The sequence below is a fragment of the Struthio camelus genome, chromosome 2, assembly GCF_040807025.1.
Source record: "Struthio camelus isolate bStrCam1 chromosome 2, bStrCam1.hap1, whole genome shotgun sequence".
In the NCBI taxonomy this organism is placed as follows: domain Eukaryota; kingdom Metazoa; phylum Chordata; class Aves; order Struthioniformes; family Struthionidae; genus Struthio; species Struthio camelus.
Window position 1 is genome coordinate 83,665,392 of NC_090943.1, and position 26,557 is coordinate 83,691,948.

Genomic DNA, 26,557 nt, shown 5'->3' on the forward strand with positions numbered 1-26,557 from the left:
AAGCAGTATAATCTTCCTGCTTGGTATTTCCTTATCCACATACCAAACCACAACTGTGTTGTGGTTACTCAGGGCAGATGGTAATATTGGATTATGTGTGCTTTCCATCCCGTTGAAGAGGATAAAAATCGAGTATCTTTGCAATTGTCATTTTGGTTGAACAGAGGATCTCTGAATTGGAGTCGGTAACAGATGCTGATCTTGTGCGTATCAAATAGGGAGAGATGCTTGTAATCCATCCTTATTGGGTTCTGTTCCACGGGCATCAAAGGAAGCTTCTTAGGATATAGGAGAGGCAATGCAGGCTGAATCCTGCTGAGGGTCACCTTTAACAGCTGCCACCTTGGCTGGTGACAAAGGCAGAACTTTCGGAGTTAGAATCAATATTTTTCCTGCACTGAAGGAACAGGCTTTGAGATGAGCTATGATGGTCTCTGTGGATTTGTGGAAGGATGCAGATGGTTTAAAAAAAAAAATTGCATCAAATTAGAGATAGACCACATGCCTTGGACTTCTTGCATGTCAGAGGATATGTGACTGTCCGATGTTTCCATTTCCCATCCCAATGCAGACTACACTTAACTTCTTTTTTATATTTTAGAAATCTTGATTGTTCAGATCAAATGTAGTAGATGCTGTCTTGGCAGTTCATTTCAATCTGCACCGTGGGGACGCCAGAGCGAAAATAAACCTGGCAGCGCTGAGCAAAGGGACCTAAGCTGGATCGGTGGCAGCAGCTCAGCAGGATCTTGCTTGTGCACGGAGGGGCCTGCAGCACTCTGAGAAATAGGTTATATTCACTTTGTCAGATGGGAACTGCCTCTTTTGCTGTCACAGTGCAATCTGATCTCTTCTAGGGTAATTGGATGCTACTTTAGTGCATAGGTTTAATATGTGGAAACGTGGAACTCCTGAGCTTAGCTGTTAACAAGTGAAAGGAAATGGATGAATGAGGGAGAAAGAATTGGCAGAACATGTTCATTTTTCTGTCTCTAGACCACCAAATGGGGTGTTTTTGTTTTTTTTTTAAAGGATTAGTGAAACCAAGCAGTCACATAATAGTATTTTTTTTTTAAAATATATTTATTGCCTATTTGGGATAAGCCATGTCTCCCTAAGGAACGTAAAGTCTTTCTTACCGCAGTCTTGTTTGACAGTTAGTCACACTTTGGCCACGGTCTGATGTTATAGTTAGCAAAGAGCATCACCAGTCTGGAGGACATCACTGATATTTGATGCCTTAATAAACAGTCTGGGGGCTGTGAATGGCAATATAAACAACAGAAAAGTTTTTCAGTGTAAATACCGGCGCAGAAAATAACACGCATTCCTTAAAGACCTTGTGCAGCATGAATCGTCAGCGTTGCTTAAGTAAATCATATGGAGTTGAGGAGGGTCTGCCTGGCAGCATTAAGTAGTTTGACTTAGGGATAGAGAGCAATCAAAAAATACCTATTAGCAGGTAGAGGTGAGGGTGTTGCTGGCTTGAGGAGCAGCATTGAGCTCTGGCAGGCACCCGGCTTTGCAGCGGGCAGCCTGCTCCGAGTTTCACAGGCGCGGTTTGGGAGGAGAAGCTAATTTATTTTTTGGACCAAATAATATGATATAGCGGGTGGGGGGACAAGCTTTTGGACACGCCAGCCCTTCTGTAGATCCAGAATAGCTGCAGCAGTCTTCACAGCTCGTTAGCGGTTTAACAACTGCGCGGAGTTCAGATGGGCTGCGCTGATCCAACCACCTGACAGCAGAGCTGGTTGGTAACTGTATAGCCAGGAGGAAGGGTGGACAAACATCGGGATTTTGGGGGAAACAGCATGACTTGAAACTCATATTGCCTGTGGATTGTGGAGGGGCTAGCTGGGGGGGAGGTAGGGGGATTGTAAATACCCCAAGATTGATATTTCTGTTGAGCCTGTAATTTTGTTTAATTTATCTTCTAGCATCCAGTGGAACCTATATGGATTTTAGTTCCCAGATTCTCTTCTGAAAGGATTTTATAGATTTCTTTGACGGATCAGGACTGAGTGAACACAACTGGGTTTTTTTGTTGTTGTTGTTTTTTTTTCTTAGGCTCTCTTTGGTAACTGTATATTTCTGCCCTTTACCAACTCTGAGTTCACTCTGGTGTGTACTGGCTGCTTGTTTTTACCCACATAGTTTCCCGGAGGCATTTTGTCCACGAGCTGACATGTACTGCTTGTTGGAATGAATAGGCATAGGCTCCAGCAATGCATCTGATTTTTGTTGTGAGGGGAATTCACTGCGATTGTGGAAAGTCTTGGAAAAATTTTACCCCAAGCACGGTTCAGTTCCTTTTGGCCTCCTTAGTCTGAAAGCGTTACTAAATTTCTGATGTTATACGAATTTAGCAAGTTGGAGGCCTGCTTAAACGCCTAAGTAGAGGCAGGGGAAGGTTTCTAGGACACCTTTGGGGTTGGTGTAGGCTGTGGTTGCAGTTCAACCTAGCTAAAAGTGAACTGGCTGCACATGACCGCTTTGCCAGCCAGGATTGAAATGTTTGGTCTGTTTCTTGTCTGCCGTCATTCCCTTTGGGTTGACTGAACCTGTGCTTTGGCCCACAGCAGTAACATAGAAGGAGGAGGATGCTTAAACTTTCTCCTTATTCTCCCATGGTATATCCATGTGATTATGGCCAGACCCTTGTCCCTGTGTTACACCTTTTAACAGGTGAGTTCCAAACACTCGTGTTATGAAGCCTTTCGGCTGCCCAGTTCATTAGGTCTTCTTTCTTAAGACATATATATACAGATGTATTGTGACCTTACTTGAGTGATATCAGTATCCCACTGTGAAGCTGAGAAACAGCCAGCTACCTCCCATCCCCATGCTATAGACCCAAAATTATATTTTTGCCTATATTCTCTCCAATTGTCTGTAGGTAAGTTATGGAGGGAATTCATCCAGCCACTCGCGATTGAGGAGCCCCCTGCTATGATAGCATTTACTCAGCTAGCAGCTGATTGTCATCACAGCTGGTGACTGCAGAAGTGAGGATGCACTGTGCATGAGGAGCAAAATGCAGTGGAATGAGAGTCATTTGGTACCTCTGCATAAGGCTATGCATGTAACTGCACTGTGATAACTGTAGCCTTCTCTGTTATCACAGGACTACCATAGAGGTTACGCTTCAGTTATTTCTCAGTCAGAAAAAAATAAATATACATCAACCATTTAAAAGTTTTTTGATTTTTAAGTGCATTTGGGAAGGTGATACATGCTGTGAATATTGCTGAATAGCAGTGTACCGAGTACCTACAGCTATCCTCACTGTAGTTAGTATGATTGTGACTAGCACACAGACCAAAACCCCACAGCTATGCCAAATTGGCCATAAAAAATAGGAAGTGTTACATAATCCCCTTTCTTCTGTTCATTCTTTTGGAGAACAGGGAAGGTAAGTTATCCCCAGTAGTGATAAATGGGCAAATTAGGGCTTTTCTTTTATGTAGTGCCGTTTCAGATGTCCCCTCGTGATGACCAAGAGTATGTTTTGCCTCCTGTAAAGAACAGGAATGGATGTGGCCCAGGTGTGTCAGGCCTTGCATTGCACTGGAGCTCCAAGTAGAAGAGTAATTGAGCAGCCGGGTGACAGATTTTTCAGCCCGAGACTCGCCCAGGGATAGTTCACCTGTTTGGAATTGGGAGCAGCACACCCACTTTCTGCCTCCCTCTTTTGACCGGATCGTGCTGTGTACATCAAGTCAGTTGTATTGAGCAAGAGAAGTTTTGCTAGGAGAAAAGATGGAAGAGAGCCTTCTTCACAGCACCAAACAAAAAAGGCAACTGCTTGAGATGGCTGGTACTTTGCTCTGTAGCCTTGGTAAGAAAGGAGAAAGGCTGGGGAGATGCCCATTTAGTAGCAGGATAAAATGTAATCTGATATCTTAAAGTCCCCCTCCGAGGTAGAAGATGGAGATTTGCAAACCTTTAGCTCTAGCAAAAGGCAGTCAACAGTGGGATATAAGCTGGTGCATCTGGCACCTCAGGAAAGAGGCTGGGAACCTCCAAACCTAGTTTCGCGGGACTCCTCACTCTTTGTCCCGTTTTCTCATTAGAACGACTAAAGGGTTTTGATGATTCTTGAGCATGGGTTAATGTTTGTACTGAATGTATGCCTGATTTCAGTTAAAGCTTTAAGAAAGCATGTCCATGTTATCTGCTTAAGTGCCCATTCCAAAAAGTTCATACAATGGACCCATTTTCAGGGCAGTACAGTTTATCTGGAAAAATGTGAAGCTTCATTCTGGAACCTGTCCAGCAGTGTGGAGCATGTGCTTGCTAAGTAAGATTGGGTTTAAGCATGTCGTACTTAATTTTTTAGCACATTTTCTCTGTTCTCTTTTAATTCTGCTAGAGGAATTGAAACTTTATATACCATGTTTCAAGAAGCAGAGTTAAAATCTTATAAATATAATTTTAATTAATCCTATTGTAGAGAGTGTCATTTTCTCTGCAGTAACTTTCAACATGGGAGCATATTTCATACTAAAATGAGAAGGAGGGATGTGGGGAGAAACATTACAAAGATGAAAATAATAAGGGCAGTAGAAGTGATGACTTCTAACAGTCACCTAAGTGAGTACTTAGGCATTTCTCCCTATAGTCTGCAATGGTTCCATGCTATTCCTTTAAAAGACATTTGCTTCGGAATAAAAGTGTATTATTTCATATATCTTATGAGTCTGCAGAGGCTGAGACCAGTTCAGAACCTATGCCTTCATCTTTTTTCCAATGTCTGCATATTCTGTTTTTGAAAGCGAAGGTTAAGCACTGGAAATTGTTTGACAGACTTGTAAGTACTTTCCTGTTGCAGTTTCAGTGTCATGAAGCTAGCTGTCCAAAGGTTTCTTTAATTAGTTCATTTGTCAATTTGGTGTTGTATTCCTTCTTCCATACTCTGTAGTTTCCTTTTTCTTTCTTGCTGTGTATATCCCAACGTGCCTCGATAGTGCACAAGATGCAGTGGCTGTTGTACCTCACCTGAGCTCATCTGTTCATTGGCAGGCGAGAAGCAGTTCTAATATAACAGAGTTCTTATATATCATGTCTGCCCTATAATCAAACCTTGGGTTGCTTTGTGGCCCCTGGCAGGTCATTCCCCAGCATGCCGAGGTAACGGGGAACATTACACCTATTGGCACTTCTGAGGACTGCTTTTAGCCTCTTGAAATTGGTTTCATTTTGGCTGCAGCACGGCGCTTCCCATCCGGGGTTTGCCGATCCTTTTCTTCTGGCATGTGAGAGGGGAGACTGTGGTGCTGAAGTCCCAAAAGGTGAGCGAGAGCCAAACTCCTGAGAGGAGGCCCCTAACTGCGAGAGTCATATAGTGTGGTGACACAAGAGGATGCTCTTAGATCTCTAGAGCATTTCAGCAATCCAGCAAATGATGCAGCTCCACTTGGAGTTGCATCAACCCGGTTGACGGGGTGGAGCCCTCTGAATCTGGCTCAGCCTCAATGAAAATGTATCTCGTAACTCCCTCCTCAGGCACGACAGGTTTGCAGGATCCAGAAGAGCAGAAATAAGCTGTTAATCAAAGACAGCTGTGATTTCGGTCCTCGAACTTAGACTGTTCTGCAAATAGTGAGAACTATCCTGGAACGTTTCACCTTGTCTGTCCCTCTGAGTTTGCATTAAATTGCGCAGGGCTGTTTCCTATGAGAACACTTGCTTTCCATTCCTTAATGTTTCTGGTTTTGGAGAACCTTTCTGCCCATATGCATGCCGAAGTAATACTACTGTAGTTCCTTCAGCTTGGCATAGTTTCTCAAGTTTGAGTAATCTTAAGAGAATGTCTAAACCTGTGAGCCTGATAAATTAGTGGAAGAGGCTGGACATACACATCCACCTTGTCTAAAATCTCAAGTAATGGGTGGAGGAATTTTTCAAGAACTGCTCCTGTTTTTCTTTCCAGAGAGCAGGAAATGGGTTGGTTTGTGCCCACTGATGGCAGTGTACGTCAGAGATAAGCCCATCAATACATTACTGTGTATGCAGGTTTTGTCTGCTTTTAGAACCGCGATGACCTTTAGAGAAAGAGAATGCAATTGATTTGCATTTTATTTCCCTTTAGAGATACGATATTCATTACAAGTCATTAATAATTTTTAAATAGCTGCTGTAGCTGGCTGAAACATACATGAAAGGGTAATTTTATGAACTTATAAAAGTCTACATGTTTTCTAGCCACCATAAGTCTTTGCAGAAAAATTAAACTAAAATTTCCATAGTATAAGTACTGAATTTAGAGTGGGCTCTTGGGTGTAACTATACCAAAATAAGTCTATCGCACTTTTTTTGCAGAACTGGTGGTCAGACAAAAGTGCAAAAGATTGTATAATAAATAAATTATTTTTAAGAAATGCCTGGCCCTTCTCTATTTTGCGACAGTCTAAAGGAGTGCAAAGGTTAACCTTGCAGAGGGCAGCTGTTATTTCCCTTCAAGTATTTTCATCTTTTGGCAAAATCTTAAACATGCAAAGTCCAACTATTGCTTTCCTATGCAGTATTATGCAGCACTAATGTTCAGCCTGGACTTTGCAGGGACAGAGGGTGTTCCTTTTTCTTTTACAGAAAGGCAAAGCAAAGCTGAATTCAGATGGCACTTATGAAGAATAAATTTTGGGGTTTTTTTGATGCAACGATGACAGCCAGCAGTTTTAGATATGTCCCTTGTCTGTCTCTCTCTCTTTTTTTTTTTTTTAATGACAAATTTGACATACTCCTTGGCCCATTTCTTCAGAACTGCTGAGCTCCACTTGAAATCAAAGTGAATATCAAAGATGTGGGTGTATTCTCTCAAACTGAGCATTCAAAATTGGCGGCTCCCAAAAATCTGAGTACAGTGCTCAGCCCTGAGAGCTTGGCTCCATGCAGAATTTCCAAACAGGCAAGAGCTCTTCCATGTGTTCTTGGGAAAGGGATGTAAATAGCATCCCTGAAAAAGTTAATGATATGCTAACCTAGCACATAAAGTTTGTGGAGTTGCCTTTAAATATGCTAAAGACATTATGGCTTGAGGAAAAAAATTAGCATCTGGCAAATTATAGGTTTGCATGTAAAAAAAAAACAATAGTGCCTTAAAACATAAAGTAGACTTGCGGGAAAATCCAGACTGTGCACGCTTGTGTTCTTCAAATGCTGTGATGAGCGCAGAGTGAAAATGCCCTAGAGCATTTCTGGAAATTTCAAATGGGAAGATTTGGAGTAAGTGGATGATAGTGCAGAGCAGTATGGTATAAAGCATTAGAGAAGCATAATTAAACGAGCAAAGCTGGAGATCTGTGATCAGTTCATATCATAATGATTTTCCTGTTATCATTGGACAGAATTTGGGCCAAATTATCTTCTCAGGGTATTGCAAGTCTGAAATTGCTTTTAGCCCAAGCTTCAGAATGGCTTTATGGCCAAAATTGATCTTTCAGTACTTATGTTAGTGAACTGCCTCTCGGATGTGGAATCTGAAGAGTCAGCAAAGAGGAATGCTTTTTTTGGTCAAGAAAAATTTTCCTGGACAGAGAAGAGTGAAGGCATCAGTCCAGTTTCCAGCAGAATCTGACACTTTTATTAGCATTTTATTTTATCTTATTTAGGACATGAAATATTCCAAGAAGCAATTGAACAGGCTGATTAAAAATGGAAAATGAAACACCTGATTTTGATGGTAGAATGTGATTAAGAGTTATCGGTCTTATAATAAAGTTTACCGTTTGAGAGACGCTATTAAAGGTAAAATTGAATTTTTCACTGTAAAGTTTATATGACCACATTTATTAATGTTGCTTTCCCCAGGGGCACTTACATTTTGCTTAAGTAAAATATATAAAAAATTGATTACTGGTCTGGCTGGGTTAAGATGGTTATGTGTTAGGGTCCTTTCCTTTCCTCATTATATTTCTATAAAGATCAGAAGTCTCTGTATTGGAGCAAAGGCCTATGTTCAGGAAAATTTAAACTCCTATCAAATCAGAGTGAAAATGGAGAAATTTTGCCCGTCTTTTATACAAACAGTGCTTTCAGAATGCTACGCAATATGAATGTAAACTTTAGTCATTGGGAAAAGTTGCAAATGTAAATATTGGGTTCTAGCTTTAAAAATATTTTGTGCGGGCATTGAGCAGGTATTGCAGAGATGTTTGAAAGAAAAAAAAAAACCACCCCAATGATTAAATAATTTAAAGTAAATAGAGCTTATCATGAAAAGATTAAGTCTTAAGTCTTTGAAATTAAGATAACCAACACAATAAAATCTAAATTCTCAGCTGTTTATAAGTTCATGAACTTCTTTTTAAGTTATTGAGTTTTGTACTAAAAAAAAGAAATGAATTTAAATTCTTTGTTCTCCTCAGCCTTAAATCCTTGATTCTTTTATCTTTACAGTTCTTAATATAATATGACTTGGTAAATGAAGGATCTTTATCTTTTTTTTTTTGCCTGTAGACAAGATCAAATGCACTTTTTTTGACATTGCGTTGTGCTTTCCCTCCAGCTACATAGAAGTGGCTTGTGTGCAATGAATGCTTAACTTAGCAGGCAAAGTGAAACCTTTGCTAATAACTAAAATTTTAAGCATGGCTCTATAAAGGCATATTAAAAACATGCTAATTAAAGCTGCTGTGCAACACTATCTCTTCATGTTAAGAAGCATGTAGAAGAATCAAATTTTAAGAGCTTGCATGGTGTGGGGAGAATGAGTGTTTTCACCTAGAGGCAGCTAATTTGACTTTGAATATTATATACTTTGTGCCTTTGGCTTTGTTCTCCCTTTTGTTTCTTAAAAGAAAAAGATTTTTCAGGGTGAAGCTGTGTTCTCCCCCCCCCCTTTTTTTTTTTAACAAGTTCATAATTTGGCTTAACCCATAAAATGGTATGTTGAACTCTTTAACAATATGTTTAATGGATAAGCCAGGAAGATGACTGATTTTCCTTTAGTAATTTGGTTTCTCCAATCAGTTGTGTAATGTTTCCTTCCTGAATGTGCAAAGGTGACAGAGGTTATAAAAAGCCTATGAGACTATAAAAAAACAGAGAAGATAAAGCAGTGATATGGATCTCCTTTGGAGCTTTGCACCTGGGGGAGTTTTAAGATGAAGAATAGCTAGTTTTCTTTTAGGTGTGAATCGGTTAGTCTGAGAACTGAACCTGAGATCAGAGAAGAATTAAAATCTTGAATACTGGAAAGAGGAAAGAGTTTTGCAAGAGCTAGAAGAAACGACTGAGGAAGTGTCCATGAGCAGCTTGATGACCTACCTGCTGTGCTAACGAAGATACAGAGCCTCGGGGTGAGACGAACTGCCCTTTCCTGCTAGAAGCAGTCAGCTGAGGGCAAAGCATCTTCAAAAGGCTAGCAGGCTTTGGGAACTAAGCTAATCTTGGGCTAGAAAGAGGTCAAATGGCAGAACCCTGTGCCAGGAGAAGGTATGTTCCATGTGCAAGAGAGGGACTCTTGGAAAGAGTCACAGCTCCCTTAGTGATGAAGGTAAGGCAATAACAGTGATACTCAGTATCCGTAACTCTTTCGGGAGATAGGGTAGTGCCATGTTCTCTTCCACAATCTGTTCCCAATAGCAGGGGAAAAAGAGGTATGATAATTTATGCACGTACACGTGCATAATTATTCACGTGTGGTGAATGGCGCAGAGTCAAGTTGGAGGCCTGTAGCTAGTGGTGTCCCCAAGGGGTCAGTCCTGGGTCCAGCCTTGTTCAATGTATTCATCAGTGACCTGGAGGAAGGGACAGAGTGCACCCTCAGCAAGTTTGCTGATGATACTACACTGGGGGGAGAGGCTAACACACCAGAAGACTGTGCTGCCATTCAGAGGGACCTGGACAGGCTGGAGAGGTGGGCCGAGAGGAACCTCCTGAAGTTCAACAAAGGCAAGTGTAAGGTCCTGCACCTAGGGAGAAATGATCCCAGTACAGGCTGGGGGTTGACCTGCTGGAAAGTAGCTCTGCAGAGAAGGACCTGGGAGTGCTGGTCGACAACAAGTTAAGCATGAGCCAGCAACATGTCCTTGTGGCCAAGAAGGCCAATGGTCTCCTGGGGTGCATGAGGCAGAGTGTTGCCAGCAGGTGGAGGGAGGTGATCCTGCCCCTCTCCCCAGCCCTGGTGAGGCCTCCCCTGGAGTACTGTGTCCAGTTCTGGGCTCCCCAGTACAAGAGAGACATGGCGCTACTGGAGAGAGTCCAGCGGAGGGCTACAAAGATGATGAGGGGCCTGGAGCATCTCTCCTGTGAAGAAAGATTGCAAGAGCTGGGCCTGTTCAGCCTGGAGAAGAGAAGATTGAGAGGGGATCTCATCAACGTGTACAAGTATCTGAAGGGGGAGTGTCAAGAGGATGAGGCCAGCCTCTTCTCCGTGGTGCCCAGCAACAGGACAAGAGACAATGGGCACAAGCGGAAACACAGGCAGTTCTGTCTGAACATGAGGAAAAACTTCTTCACTGTGAGGGTGACAGAGCATTGGAACAGGTTGCCCAGAGAGGTGGTGGAGTCTCCTTCGCTGGAGATATTCAAAACCCGTCTGGATGTGATCCTGGGCAATATGCTCTAGGTGACCCTGCTTGAGCAGGGAGGTTGGACTAGATGATCTCCAGAGGTCCCTTCCAACCTAAATGATTCTGTGATTCTGTACAGGTTCTGGACCAGAGGCCTTACAGTTGATAGTACTATGAAAAATGAGGTATATTGTGGAAAAACGGCAAAAATTAGGGCAACAGGTAAATTTCCTTAAAGTGAGATCTTTCAAAAGGTATGCTAGTTATGCGGAGGAGGGGATGGAAATCAAAAGGTGGGACTGAACAGTTCAGTTAGCAGGCGTGCCATTAGGGTAGGCTCGTGAACATTTAAGCTGGATGGTTGCATTTAAATGCATGAACTTTTAAGCTGGATGGTTGAGTAGACACTAAACAACACGACAGCGATCTTTTAGGAAGAAACGGCTCGAAGAAGTACCGTTAAGCTCAGAAGACAAAGCTAGCAAACTGAAGCAGACAGCGATAGTTCCGCTGAATAGGAAGCTACATTTAAATAAATGTGCAGAATAAAGATAACTGTTGCTTTACATTGCAGAGTAGAAGCTCAAGGCAGGTGGTGAGTTGGAGGTGAGAGGGAAAATTTCAGTACTGATTTTTTTTTTTTTTCCTCTGTGATTAAATAGGGCCAGGTAAACTTGTGAAGCTCTTTTCTGCAGTGGACTATGCCCTTGTGCATTGGTAGTGATATTGGCTATAGTGTGAGGGAGTGCCTGGACTGAAGCTGCTCTTGTTGAATAAGTGAGGTCCTGCCCGCTTTGCTGGCCAGTGGTGTGCTGCACAGCTGTGAAAAGCACAGTAATTTTTGACTTGTGAAGGTTTGCATGAGAAAGGTGAGAATTTTCCTCTTCAGCAAATCTGTCTTTAATTTGTCTGCAGAAAAGTTGATGGCATATAGTGTCATGCTCAAAATACACTTATCCTGACAGCAGGATGGGTCTTCTCATGTTCAGCAGTTATTTTTTGTGTGCTGACAGTACTGCAGTTGTGTCTACCTTACCAGAGTGATATGCCTCCCTCCATGTATGGTATACATCTTTGAAGCAAGTTGTTTTCTTTCCTGTTACAGCAATTGCCTCCTTACCGCAGGTACTGTGTTCCTACTGATTTCCACTGATGGCCAAAAGATATTTGCCGTTCCTTCTCTGGCACTGAGTTGTCTTGGTTCCTGCTCACTTCCCGTCTCCTTTTTCTTAATGCTCTTATTTTGAAATAACGCGCGCTGCCGCGGGACGCGGCCCCGGGGAGACGTGGGGCGGTGAGCAGGCGGGTTGCGCCTGCGTTCGGTTGCAGCAAGTCTCTAGGGCTTCTGGTTTCAGACCCGAGTCGTTATCGCTGCTGCCGGCGTGGAAGCCACCTGCCTCTTCACATCTCTCTTCCCTGCTGGTGCTTGGTTCACTTCAAAAAGAATAATAAAGCTTTTAGATGGTACCTGATCCTATTCAAATAGCCAAAGGGGAACTACAGTAGTAGTAGTATTGGGGGGGAAAAAAAAGTGTAAAATCTACGCAAATGGAACGTCCTTTAACTCCGTGCATTAAGTGGCTTTTTATGCTGCTTTTTTTTAAGTTGGTTTCTTACCTTCCTTCTCTAACCAGGCCTTTTAAAAACACCTTGGTGGGGTTTCCTTGTTTTATCAATTACAGATCCTTTGTGTTCTCAGCGCAACTGTTAAAATAACGTTTGTGATAGAGCTGCGCATAATTGCAAAAGTGACCTTTCGGCCCTGGTAAAATTAGAGCCGCCTCGAAGGTCAGCACGAACAATTCCCTGGATCAGCTTTGCCGCAAAGCGACTTCTCCCTTCCTGGGATTAAGTGGCGTGACAGGCCCGCGCTCCTGCAGCTCGCAGCACACCCTCTGCGGCTTTTCCAGCAATTCGGCTCCGTTAGGGAGTTGTGGGCCTGCACGCGAGGCAGCGAGTGCCGCTCACTGCTGCACTCGGGCACTGCTTAGGGCTTGGCGTTAGGACCGCGTGGGTCTAGGAGGACACTGCGACATTCAGTACGCTTGGGGAAGATCAATCGTGCTTTGGCCAGGCGGTGTTTAATGTGTGTGATGTATGTGTTTACGAACTACGTTATTTCCTAGGAGCTTTTCTACTGCCTGTGCCCTTTTCCCTCTCCTCCGGTGACAACAGCAGCTTTAGCTTTTCCCTTCTCTGGGGATTAATTGTTTTCTCCATGTCAGGCGTTCCCAACTTCTTCTTATACAAGAAGCTTCTTGTGTAAGCCTCTCCCTCCATTTCTGCCACCCCTCGTGTCCTGCGTCATCAAGCTATGTTTCTTGTGCATTAAAATTTATCTTTGAAGTAAGCAAAAAGTAACCTTAGGACCATATGAATATTAAACCTTGTTTTTTGTTTTTTGTTTTTTTTTTACCGTATTCCTATTGCTGGTTCTGTTTATTCTTCTGGAGATTTGACTAGCTGAGAAAATATTCTCCTTTTTTTTTGTTGAATAAATGTTAATAAAAGTGGTGTCAAATACCAACCATTTTCTGAATGTTTTTGCCTTGCAGGGCCTTGTGGGAAAATAAAATTTCCCTTATTTCCACCAGAATTCTTGAGTGACATTGAGAGCGGCCAGAAATGGATCAGAACTCTTCTGTATGATTTTTACAGACGTTCTTTGACTGAAACTTAAAAACCTAAACCACAAAACTCTGTCAACTTTGAAGAACTTAAAAGTTCATTCGAAGCAACACTAGCCTGAGCCATAGGCCAGTATATAGATGCTGACAAGGTTGCTTCCAGTTATGAATCTAAGAATTATTTTCCCACTTCTCTGAACTTCAGAAGAACTCTAATATGTTTGTGAGAATATCAAGCAGAAATGCTTAATTTATGCACTGCTTCTCTGAACATGTCAGTGTCCATCTCCTGCTGTGGTTTTGTTACTCAGCTTCAGACGTGACTATTGAGAAGCCTAATGTTTGCCTGCCTAAGCAATTAACTGCACGTTAATTTTTTAGTTCTAAATGTCAGATTGCCTGTTTGCAACTTCATCTTTCCTTGACCCAGTTCGCAGCTTACTTTCTTGACTTAGGGCCCTCAGCAGTGTTTCACCACCATTTGGCTCCAACTGTTCTTTTAAGAAGGGGTCTTTAGTTGCACCTCCCAGTCAGCCTCGAGGCTTAGAACCCTCCTCAGTTTTAATCATGTTTGCAATAGTCTATAGAGGAGACAGCAACTCTTAAAACATTGCAGGATCTTACATTTTCAGCCGCATATTTATTGGAAGTGCTTGTATGGCGTGCTTACATGATCTAAAAACCACATGGGAGGGGAAGCAGTGAGATTTAAAACAGTGATGGAACTGAATAAAATACAAGCATTATGAACAGGATAGAAGGAGAGGTATTGGGCAGTGCTGCCATCATCCAACTACAGATTGTGTGCAGTACCAGCTTCTTCCATTTGTTTTGGACTTGTGAATTGCTGGTTTCATGGGATTCCTCTGTTTGCTAGTGGGAGAGTGTAAACCCTGTATAACTTTTCAGTGCTGGTGCCATTTGTGACTTTATGGAGCTTCAGCATATTCTTTATCAATTGTTTCTTTTCCAGACTGAAGAACGCTTAGATCTTTTTCACGCAGAAGCTGCTTTGATTGTCCTCAGTGTCCTTATCTAGACCGTTTCTGCTTATATTAAACTGTTTTGAGAGGAGGAGACCAGAATGGCACAGAGTACTTGAGCTGTGGTTTTGCTCTATGATGCTGATTGTTTTATTCTATTCTTTACTCCTTTGCTAGCATTTTGCATTTGCTTTTCATTTTTTGTCTGAGATGAGATTTTCATGGAACTATGGCATGTAGCTATCCCTTGTAAACCCAAGATCTTATTCCTGAGTAGTAATGGTCAATTCAGAGTCCATCACCATGTATGGGAAATTGTATATTTTTGTGTGCATCCCTGTAAGTTTATTCAAACTGAATTTCATTTATATCTATGTTAAATTACTGGACAATGTCATGTCCAATAACAGAGTGCAATTAAGATTATTCTGCAGTTCCTTAGAGTAAAGCCCTCGGCTTTATCTCCTTGAGTAAGTAGCTTAATGTCAGCCATATTCATTGTTTTCCTATTAATTACCTTTTCTAGATCACTTATGAGAATATTGAGGAGCCTGATCCATCCTTTTATTGCAAGAACGGACTGCTAACTCCTACTTTGTTTCTTATCCTCAAAATCTTTGGCCTTATCAGGGCTTCCCTCTTGTGTTTTTGGCTGCTCAGTTGCATTCAGGACCTTTGCTGGTAGACCTTATTTGAACATCATCTAGAAATTCAAGTGGACTACATCCACAAGCTCTTCTTTGTCCCCATGCTCACTGACTCCTTTGAAGGACTCCACCCACATCTCAGTTCTATCAGGGCTGAGGTGTGACTTCTCTTCCTGACTCCTCACCCATAGATCACTCATATGTGCGTCACTAATTCTGTTCATGCATTTCTGCTTATTTGTGTGGTACAGATGTCAGGCTTACTAGTTGGTAGTTCCCTCGATCTCCCCTGAAGCTTATTAGGGATTGGTTTCGTCTTAGCCGTTTTCTAGTCACTGGTACTGGGGCAGTTTTGACCAAGAGGTTACACTCCAGAGTTCTTCTGTTTCCTGCCTGAGTCTTCTGGAGCTCTCAGGCAGATATTATCTGGTCCTGGCAATTAGGTCTTTTTTTATTTTCTAACGTTTCTAAGATTTGTTGCCTCGGGACTACCAATTGATAATATATTTGAAAGATAGGTTTTCCGGAGTACTTGTAAAACACTGCAGTAGCATTGTGCTAAAGTAATAAATGTGCAGATCACACTGAAGTCTGGACTATGATCTATGTTCTTTCATAATCCTCATTATCAGTGATAAATCTATGATTTAGGATGGTAAATCTATGATAACCAATAGCAATTGAATCTTCCATGACATTGCCGTGCAAACAGCTATCACAGTAACGGCCAGGTATCCTAATATTCTTAAACCCTTTTGTCATGGCAAGGGGTCTGGGTAAGTTTCTGGAGATGATGGGCAAGTAGAGGAGGAGGCAGTCTCATGTCATTTACTCCACACATGCCATCTGCAGTTGGCCTCAATTTCTCTGTGATACTGAGACTGGTCCTAGGGTGGCCTCCTTGTGGTTATGTCAGTAGTTGTAAGCCTAAGGAGGTGCTGGGACAGTGGTACAGCTTTCCTCTTTTTCCAAGAACATGGGATTTCTTCCCCCTGACCCCTCCCCACTCTTTCTCCCTTATCTGCTCTTCTCTTTGAACACACAGATCCCATTTTAACGGTAAGGTTGGGAAGATGGTGAAGCACCATTCTTGAGGGAGGGGAACAGGTCAGGTTTTTTTGTTTTTTTTTTTTGTCCCTCACTCCTATCATATCCATAGTGGAAAGTCTATGCAGATTAAATACCTCTTTTCTAGGGAGAGGGAGTTGAAGGCAGTGACACAGAGGGACTGAGTCAAGTTGCTGAGGGTGGTTGAGGGAATATGCACCAAGGCTAACCCTAAGTTGATCACTGTTTGGTTACGTACGTGTATTTAGAATTGCTGTCCTAGAGTGGTATTGCTGGTGTTTTGTCCCCTTATACAGCACAGGAGATGTTTATCTTCAGTTCTTTTTATGGAGTTAGTTGTTCAGTATGGAGCTCTCATTTTTAACGCTGTATTTTTCTGTGCCATTTCACTTCTAGACTGAGATCAAATTAACTGTAGAATAAAGAGGAAGCAGATTGTCCAGCAGGAGCTGGGTTTTGAGGCAGAAATTGGGAGAGAGACCAAGAAGTAAGTGCTTGATTGGAAAGACATGTTGAACATCCGCTTGCATCTAAGGGATGTTTACCTGTTTGCTGTTATCTGCTGCATCTGATTGAGCCAATTACTCTGTTACAAATCAGGTAGCATAACGCTTGCTTTATTTCATAGGCACTTCCCTTGTTTTGGTAAGCTCTGTTTTTTTCATATATATATATATTTTTTCCTTATTCTTTCATAATTCAAGTTGATGCATTAATTTAAAAATTAAAAATTACAGCTGTTAAGACTTTTTTCAGGTTGAGGCTTCTGCCTGCAGAAGTTTTGTTTGCCAGCTTAGAAGTAATCCTGTATTTTGGCCCTCTGTATTTGGAGTTCTCTAAGCTGTTGATACCGAGCTGAGCAATAGCAGGGGATAGGCATTTTGACTGAAAGGCCAGTTCATACAACTCGGTAATTAGGTAGCTTCTCTTCTCTGCTGTTGGTTGGTGGAACTTGCATGAGTTGCCCTCCCAAGCTGGATAGCTTAAAAACTGCGGGAGACGCTGGTATCCGTGCTTCGTCGTCCAGCCAGATTGTTTAAAGCAGTATCAGTGGGAATGGTTCCAGGACAGTCTCTGCAGCACAAAAGACCTACTGTGAGCCAGATCTGTGTCCAAGATGTATTCACATTATGCAAGTATTTCCTGTTCAAGATGACTATTAATCAAACCAGACAGCTCTCTTACAGCAAAAGCTTTCTATAAAATTCATGTTTAGGACATGGCATAAAGTTACTCCATAAAAACAGTTGTTGATGATTTAAAAAAAAAAAAAAACCCATGCGCGCACACACATAAATTGAGGATCAGGGAGTAAAAAGATTGCTTCTGGAAAGTAGAATGCCATTCAGTTCTTGTATGATCTCATCTTTATGCTTTTCAGGTTTACTGTTTCATATTTCCAATAAAAGAAGACTGTGCCCATTTAGCCTTGAAAGCAGGATCTACAAGAAGGGGAACTTGTGTTTTTATTTCAGAAGTGCCTTGTTAGAGTGTAAGGTATGAAGATAAGCTCATTTATAATAATCTGACAAGACTGTCATGAGGTCCTACTACAAGAATCTCTGCTAAGTTTGGTCGTGCAAACTGTATTTAGCAATGTCACTGGCTTTATAATAGGCAGAATGTACCTTCAGCCTGAAAATGCTTTCCGCTTTCCACTTTCCAAATTAAAACCTTATATTTCAGTGAGCGAGGGTCTCTTAGGTGGTGGGCAGCTGCCCCCCCATGGAGAACAAAACAGCCACTGAACTTTGCACAAAGGCATGAGTTTTCCTTGTCGTGTAATTAAGAGTCTTATAACTTAAAAAATATAATTCACCTCTGAAGTATATTTTTGTTATGCTTTGTTAACGAAAACAGCTGCAGTTTTCCTAAAAGCTTTTTTTCATGCTGTGTTTCTGTTCTGGGCTCCCATGACTGATACATGTCTAGTGATTCGCTGTCCCTACAACAGCTTTGCATGCACCAGCTGACCCTGTGTTCCCTTCTCCTGCTACAACTGGGCAGCTCTAGCTTTAGTATGCCTCCTTCCTCCTTCCCGCTTTACCCTAAGATGACAGCTCAGCTAGTCGAGATCTGTCCCATCCTCCTCTCTCAAAGGACCACTGTGGAATTTTGCACTGGAAAGCATGACAAACGATTTCCCCTCTCCAGGGCATCAGGTATTAGAGCATGGTTTGAGTGTTTTCTAACTGAAGGTGGGTGAGGAAAGAAGAGGCAACAGGGCATAGGACAGAAGCTCCTGTTGCCTTTGCTGTTGTTGCTGCTTTCCAAGCAACTTGGCTTTCTTTTTCATTAAATAGATGCTTTTTTTAAGGCTTAGTCTGGGTGTTGCCTTATGTAGCAGAGGGTGTGGGATGCAAATTCAGGAGAGGAAGGAAGAGCAGTTTTCTTAAGGGTAAATAAGTCTGTTGGCTGCAGGCCACAGAGCTCTTCAGGTCTAAGCACTCCACTTGTTATAGGAATGACGTAGCTGGTATCTTGGATCGTGTTTCTGAAATGGTTAATGGAAATCCGTATATGAGATGTTTGGTACTTGACAACTCACTGGGAAGCATAGTCAGACAGCGAAGTACACTAGATAGGTGTCTTGAATACAGACCTCAAATGCATGTGATGTTGGGAGCATTATTTCTGAAAAGGGCAGTGTTACCAAATTATATTTTACTCTTTTGGAAGTTATACTTTAATCTGTCCTCTAGAGCTATCATGTTTTTTTTAATCCCCCAGCAATGAGTTTTTACTTTCCATCTCATCTGAGCAGACTGTAGGAGGGCCAGTCAGATATTCCGACCCTGCCATGCCCTGGTGCCCAGTGACAGTGATGTACTTCCTTTTAGGGTTTTAAAATGAAATTCTGAGCACAAGCAATCTAAGTTTGTAATGAACTTTAAAGCAAAATCTTAATCTATTCCTCCAAACAGCTAAGCTTTCGTTTGAATGGGAACAAGACTCTCTCTCTCCTCCCCACCCCCAATGGTTAGAATAGAGATTTCCTCTCATTAAGTGAACTTCAGATGGAGCCCACCCATCAAATAAAAATCCAAACATTTTGTTTTGCTTTGGGCAAAGGAGGCAAGGAGGCATTTAAAATACAGGAGACAGACAAATAGCCTTTCTAAACAAACAAAAGCTAATTGCTCTCATAAATGTGGGTCCTCATAATTTAGGAGCAATAGTTTATATACTTGGTAAGCCTTATAAACAGAGAGGGGAGACAGGGCTGTAGTTGTGTCCAATAAAAGGCCCAACACAGCAAGGCCCTGGCTTGTTCAGTTGTGTATTTTGGGAGCCTCCGCCAAGTTTACTCACTCGCCGTGCTTTGCTGTGCGTGTTTATAGCAGCACGAAGGAGCGTGCTCTGGGAATTTCTCTGGAGAAAGTTGTAGTAGTGGCTGTTGTTACTGAGAGGGAAGTTCAGGGCACAAACACGCTGTCCTGCGGATGGTAAATCACACTGTTGCTTTTATGTGCTGCATGGTACTCTGGGTTTTGCAGGTGTAAGGGTCATGCACAAAGTTAAATTTAGTGTGTGTTTATAGTATAATATATAAAATACTAACAGGAGTGTCATATTGGTAGATGGTAGAAACAAGTATTAAAAACTGTGACTGTGTATTCTTTGTATTCTCACCACAGGCTCCTAATACTAGATGACTCCATGTTTTAAGGGAGGACAGTTTATTTACCTGTTTTCATTTCTCACTTTTTATAAGTGGTATTAAGTATTTCTTTTTACAGTTTTGAAACAGCTAGTTAGTGAATGTGAAGGAGTCTTCCCCTTGGACATGCTTTGTTATGATTATTGACATACCACCAGAATCCTTACAGCGTGTCTGAGCACGGATGTATTCTATCATACAGGTTAACAAAACTTGATCTGAAAACCAACTGTATTTCAAATAACTTCAGGGTTCCCAGATTTTTCAGAATTGTTTGCAAGATGCTGATGATTCCAAACTATATAGTTTACACATACCGTGGTGCGTCTAGAGACTGTATTTTAAGTCTGCTAGCATCTCTAACTAGAGGTGTTTGAGGAGTTTGTGTTATATTATCGGTCAGCTTCTTTCTCAAGCACATGACCTGTCAGTTTTCTTGGCTAAACCACTTTGTCTCGGCGTATTCAGACTTTGTCTGCTCCAGAGACTGCCTGTGATAGTATACAAGTTACGACTGTCTCTGACTGCATTGTTTTTACTGTGGGCGATGGGAAACAGCAGATTGGTAAGAACAGTAGAGGGACGCCAGGACAGAGAAGCACGAACAGCACGTTGAGCACAACCATGAGTTGCGCTGTTCACTATTGTCTTCCGGTATGCCATATTCTATATGTGCTGGTACAAGCTTGATGTGACCACATTGTCATGCCATCCTACAATATCCCTGTGGGGAAAGAGACCTTTTGACAGCTCTTTGAACTCTGGTTCCAGAACGTGCAGCTGCAAGGAGCAGACCTGTTCAGAACCTAGGCTGTGGTTGCCATCCAAAAGCTCCTTCTCAGACTGCTGAATGACTGTCAGTGACTAACTGGGTGTGATAAGCCAGCTGTCATGGGGCGTGTTGGGGGCAATTAATACTGTGGAGTGCTTACCAGATGGTTGATCTAGTTTAGGTCCTTGTCAGTTGGCTTTGAGAGCATAGGTTTCTCGGCGTGCACTGGCGCTTCTTAATTCCTTGAATGTTACAAGGAACAAACAAATGTCAGCGGCCAAAGAGGCTGCTGAGCCCATTTGTGTGCTGCGGCTGGCTGCACGCTGAAGTTGGAGAATGCCAGTGTGAGTGCATTGGCAAGGTGCGTGAAGCCAAAATGCTGGGATGTCTTGTTCAACTCTTAAAAGAAAACGGGCAACTTATTTTCTCCAAGTAATGCATCTGTCAGTGAGATCTGTTGCTCAAGATCCGCAACAACCCTAACTTGTGAAATTGTGCCTAGATGTTGAAGCACATGCTGGGAAAAGTCTTAATGACATAGTTGAGGAATGTTGATGCAGTATTTCTTTTGGAGAAGGGCCTTTGAAAGAGCTAGTACGAGTTTATATCAAGAGGAGTCCAATCATGTGTGAATTCCTTGTAAGCGAATATTTGCACAACACAAATGATAGAACAAGGGTGGCCACAGCTGCAGTGAGGGAAAGTATATCTCTATTCACATAAAAGATGTGAACGTCTAGCCAGTGGTGCTCGGACGTCACTGATCGTAGTCACAAGTCAAGAGGCGAATACTGTTTCTTTGAGTCTAACAGGTAGCTCTATTTAAATGTTTACTAAAATAGAAATTTTATATACAATTCCAGGTTCTTCCCTCTTTCCAAAGCATTGATTTGTTAATGGATGATAAGAATACTAATTTACTAGATGAGAAGATCTGTAAGAACAAAAAGATATTCCAAAATCATGACAGCTTCTGTAAACACAAAGGTGCGGAAGAGTGTGAAGGGAGAAAAAGCTGATGCTGAAGAGACTGCAAGTTCTATGGCATTAGATGCTCCCTGGCAAAGGAAATGGAGGTTGGACATATTTCCAGTTTACATCTTCATTAGGATAGGTGCATACCTTCTTTATGGAGTGGTTCACAGTCCACCTCATCTTAATTTGCTTGGTGGCTGAACAAAGTACAAGAAATTCTGTTGTAAAGGAAAAAATCCTCAGGCTTCAAATTCTAGTGGCAAACAGCTGCTCAAACGCTGCCTTCCTCTGACCTGTTCTTCTCTCATATCTTCTGATTGCGCTTGAGTTGTAATGCACCCATTCTCACCAAACTTTCCTTTTTCTTGTTCCTTTATGCCCCAGTTTCTTCTCTGGCAATCAAAATATTTATTCTGTGAATCCAAAAATGATATGAATTGCAAAGATCTGATCATTTATGGTTGAAGGCCTGGATCGCTGCTTCAGTTCAGTTAAGATGAAAGTCTAGTCAAGTAACGAGGTGCTTTGTCCATAAATACAAAAGAAGATTCTTTTTTTTGTTTCTGTGTATCAAAAAAAATCAACATTCCTGTATTTGGATCTCCTTGGTGTTCCTTATTTTATTGCTGCCTGCCCTATTCAGTAGCAGCTGATAGCCATTTTTCTGTAAGCATACAAGGTAAAGATATTTAGGATTAAGTCATTAAAAAATTCTAAACAATAACATGGGAGGGTATTTATTTTATGAGCCTGTTATTTGAATTGATGTGGATTTTCAGGCATGGACAATATTAAAGAATGTTCATCTGCTGATTAACCTCAACTAGAAGGAAGGGGAAAAAGCAGTGAGGAAGTTTGTAGAAAAGGTATCTCTTGTCCCTGGCTGATTTTGCAGCATTATGAGTGTGTGCAGGCTTAAAAGGCTTAGAGGATGTTGCTAAAAATATACTGTGTTCAAGAAGCCTCACTGGCTCTGAGTTTCTTCTGTGTGTGTTGGGTAGGGGGAATCCCCAGCTCAGTCCTGGAAAATGTGGCCCAAAATTCATATGATGCCAAAGAAGGATGCTTGCTGGCATCAGGTCCCTTCTTCCTCCTTCGTACGTGTAGACATAAACATAGTGCTTGAACATCAGCTACCTCTACCCACGGGAGATCTTTCACTTGGTGCAGCCACTGGGACTCCTAATTCAGGCTCTCTGGGGCAGTTCTGTGTCGCCATTAACAGTTATATAGCTCTGTTAGTGTGACAGTTGAAACAGGGCTTATCTTAAAATACACAATTATGTATAAGCTGAAGTTCTTAATCTAGTGTATATCCATTAAAATATCAGAATAAGCCACTGGCTTCATCTCTGGCTCCGGTTGTCCTGATCTGTAAGACATTTTTGACATCGCATTGTGCAGGGGATGTGCGGGTTTGGCCAAGTGGCATGCAAAAGGGAATTGAAGGAAATGGCAGCACTTTTAGACCCTCATATTGAAGCCAGCTCATTGCATGTAGCATCCTTAGGAACCAGTATATTTCTTATGATTTAGAAACGTGTCCCCTTTCTGCAGCATTTCTCCTGTGACTGTACCGAAGCCGGCGGCAGCCACTTGCGGCTCTGCCCTGAGCTCTGGATTTCCCATGATTCGAAGTCCCGTTCCCCGCATCAGTGCGTCCGCAGAGTGATCCCCTGCGCTGGTTGTAGGGGAGCTCACGTGAGGGCTGGGTACTTGCTGAGATTCTTAGGGTTCATCAGCCCTGTGCTATGGGGTTCTGCTGAAAGGGGTGGTTAGGGACCTGGAAGACTGGGGTGTAGCCATAGCCACATAGGCCTTTACAGCTCTGCATAGCATGTCTCCCAGGAGAGCAAAACGGGCAGTTGCCTGGGTGAGTTGCAAGAAGCTGTGCCAGGTGCACTGCAAGCTGTTTTCCAGAAGTATAAATTTAGGGTTGCAATATTTCAGTAGCTTGGAACCACTCAAAGCTTTACAACTCGTATCTCTTCTCTGTGCAGTGCTGCAGAAAAGTGTCTCAGTTTTAAACATAGCAGATGAAACATGTATAATTGTCCTTATATTGTAAAGGTATGTCAAATCCTTGTCAGAAAAATATTCTGTGGCTTAACTGTTGGTATTCTTCCCCCTCCCCCTTTTACAGCTCTGTAAAGAAACTCATCTATGCTATCTGGCATGCCAATTCTTAATACTAAATATTTTCAGTCAAGAAATGAGAAAAGGGATAAAGCCAATAGGATAAATTCCTTCTTTCTATTGAAAATGTATGATTGGAATGTCGTCTTAAGAAATTCAACAATTCAACAATTTCTTTGCCTGCCAAAATATTTGACTTAATTTATCTAACTTTGTTTGATTTTTCTGGTCACACTAGGTTTATATTTTTAAGCTTTCCCTGGAGCACGCTGTTGAAAATGAAAGGTAAGCTTTTCATTCAAACATGGCACTTCTGTGGCTTTTAGTACCTTCTGCAGTTTGTAATGACATTCATTGGGAGCTGTCGTTTCCATTTCTGGCCATCTGTAATTGTAGTAGGCTGCCTATAGATGTAGCTAAATACAGCTATATTTGGAAATACATATAGATATAGGGAGAGAGAGAATTTGATTATAGCGTGGTTCAGATTCCTTGTCAGAAGAACTAGGATCTGAATCGGGGGCGGTGCTTGACAAGGGAGAAGATCATCCCTCCGTGCAGGTGTGCCCCCGTCTGTATAACGGATGACTCACAATACTGATGCCACAATACGGGATGCTGGCAAGGCTCCTTCTGGCAGTGTCGCATCTGGTTTTGACTGCAGCTGTTTCCACTCCAAGGTTTTTTCTCTCTGCTACAAACTTTCATGTTTTTCGTGTGCTTTTTTTTCGGGCTGTCTCATTTTGCTTCAAAAATCTCTTTGCAATTCCCTTGTTGCTGTTCAAGTCAGCTGATGGTTGTCATCTTCTTTAAGATGACTGGTTGAGGGCTGATGATTGATTATTTTCCCCTTTAACATGATGAGTTTAGCACAAACAGCCTTCAGTTTTATGTATTTGTCGCACGCACACACACAAGCACATTCACACAAATACACTCCCATTCCTATCTTAGAAGGTGTTGTTACTTTGACGATCTGCTGAGGTTGAGCCGTGCAGTCACCCCCACATCATGCACTCCTAGAGTTCATTTTGATGTTAAAAGTAACCTCGTGCTGCGTGGGCAGGGCACAGAAGTGTGCATGCCATCCCTACCTCTGCGTATCACAAGGCTGCTAAATGCAGTTTAATGTGATGAGATTGCTCCATATTCTTGACATACAGAGGTTTTCAGTAAACAGAAATCCAAATCCTGTTCAAGGATTAAATAGCCATTCGCAGAAAGGCAGGTAACCATGCTGCAACGTACTGCAGGCAGACGAGGCTTTGCAGTGTTACAAGGGCATAATAGTTTTGCAGAAGGATTGGGCCCTAACAGCTTTCATTTCAGCTGAAATAACTGATTCTGCCCGTGTAGTTCCCGAGGTACTACCATACTTGCATGAAACTCATTGTTCTCAGTAAAGAAGATACAACAGCCGACAGCATCACCAGTGAGTGCTGTAGGTGTAGAGTAATGATGGGAAATGGCCTATCTTACGCAAGAGCAATTCTTCGGCCATCTGTTTCCTTCACTGTCCTTTGTCAGAACGGTCGATCCAAAATGAACAAGGGGGTTGGGCTTGTGATGCAGACACCTACTCCCACAAGCTAAAGAGTAATTGGGAACTGGGAACAGATTTCACTTTCTTCCAAACTAGATAGGATTTTAAATAGTGGAAACTTACATATTTTGTACTAGTTCTCCTTGAATCCCCCTCAGGACTACAAATGTATTCTCCTGAATGGAGTGTAATACCAGTTGTTATCACTGTCTTGCCTATGGCTCAGATGTCCTATAAATGAAATTAAATTGAAGGAACAAGGAAATATCACTATAACTTTTTTTAAACTGCATAATAGTAGCTTAGTGGACCAGTGTTAGCAACCTCATCTCATTTCTTAATTCAGCATTTCTCATACTGACGCTCCTAGAGTATTGTGTTACTGTACATGGTACGCGCTATAAATAATCCCAAATCCGGCATCAGTGGAAGGTAGTTCAGCATAATGCAACGAAGGAAATACTTTCCAGGCAATTACTGATGTTAGCAGAAAAAGGCTCTGGCCACAAAGAGAGACTGAACCACCACTGTAACATTTCAGATTCAGCGTTGGGCAAGGGGAGTTCTGGTCCCGAGAGATGCTGACTGCCCTGAACTTGCACCAACCCGTGGCAGTGCAGGGAGTCTGCGTGCCTTGGGAGGTACTGGCATCCCGCAGTATCAGCCTCCTCGCTTGTAAATGCAGGGATTTGGACAGTGTGAAGTCAGTGTGCATCTCTAAAATATTTCCTAATATAAATTCCTTTTACCTCCTGATTGGAAGTATTAAAAATGTGACTTTGTCATCTCTTTTCTTTGGCTCTACTTCGGGTTCCCAAATTAGACTGGAAAATGCTAGAAATACTTTTTTTATTATTATTATTTTTCTTCTTTGTGCAAGTATTTTGCTTGAATTCTTGTGCCGTTGGGAAGAAGATGAAGTCATTACTTTAATTTGTCCCCCTGAAAGTTCAGTGTATAATGGAAGAGTTGCACCATGTTAAATGTCTCTTCCAGAGCCTGACTCTCCCAACATGTACCTTAATTTGTATCACCTGTCCCATAAACTCATCCCTGTCATCCTTTTGCTCCCCAAATCTGATAGCAGCATCCATTTGAGATGCAGTTTTGCTCTTTCTGAACCTTAGCAGAGCATGCCTTTCACCTATGCTTTGTTGTCAGTTAGTCTCACTTCTGAAGTTGGCCTTACAGGAAAAGAGTAAGTCAAGTTGAAGGGAGGCTGGGATATCAGATCAAATTACTAGTTCAGGTAGCCTTTGTCTACAAGCTTGACATAATGCGTCCACTAAGAAATGCATAGCCTCAGCTCTGCCTTTACCACATGGGAATGTGTGTGGAAAATATATGCTACTTTTTCTGCACCAGAGAGGAAGACCAATAAAGGAGTATGCTACTCACGAGTCCCAAATCCGGGTCAAGAGAATGTTGTCTTCCAAACACAGTTTATAAGTTACAAAAATTTTCAGTATGTTTATTGTATTACAAAAAAGGGCAAAGTCTTGAGGAATTTTTACTGAAGTGCAGGAGTCTTATCACCCCACGTGAGTGGGGTTTAATATGCTTCTGTGGATCAGTTACCTTCCAGTGAGCTTCATCTTCTGCTTACACTAAACAAGGAACGTTCTCTA

General features: G+C 42.0%; 1 protein-coding gene across 5 annotated transcripts in view; it reads left to right on the forward strand.

The window, feature by feature from the left end:
* FBXL7 (F-box and leucine rich repeat protein 7) overlaps nt 1-26,557 on the forward strand; it is a 214,975-nt gene that overhangs the window by 160,487 nt on the left and 27,931 nt on the right. For 2 of the 5 annotated variants that reach the window (XM_068931448.1, XM_068931445.1), the window contains exon 2: nt 23,625-23,671. The exons of the other annotated variants lie outside the window; for them this stretch is intronic. In XM_068931448.1, the coding sequence (XP_068787549.1) occupies nt 23,665-23,671 (7 nt within the window). In that variant the 5' untranslated portion in view covers nt 23,625-23,664. The remainder of the gene's footprint in view (nt 1-23,624; nt 23,672-26,557) is intronic. 5 annotated transcript variants of the gene reach the window in all.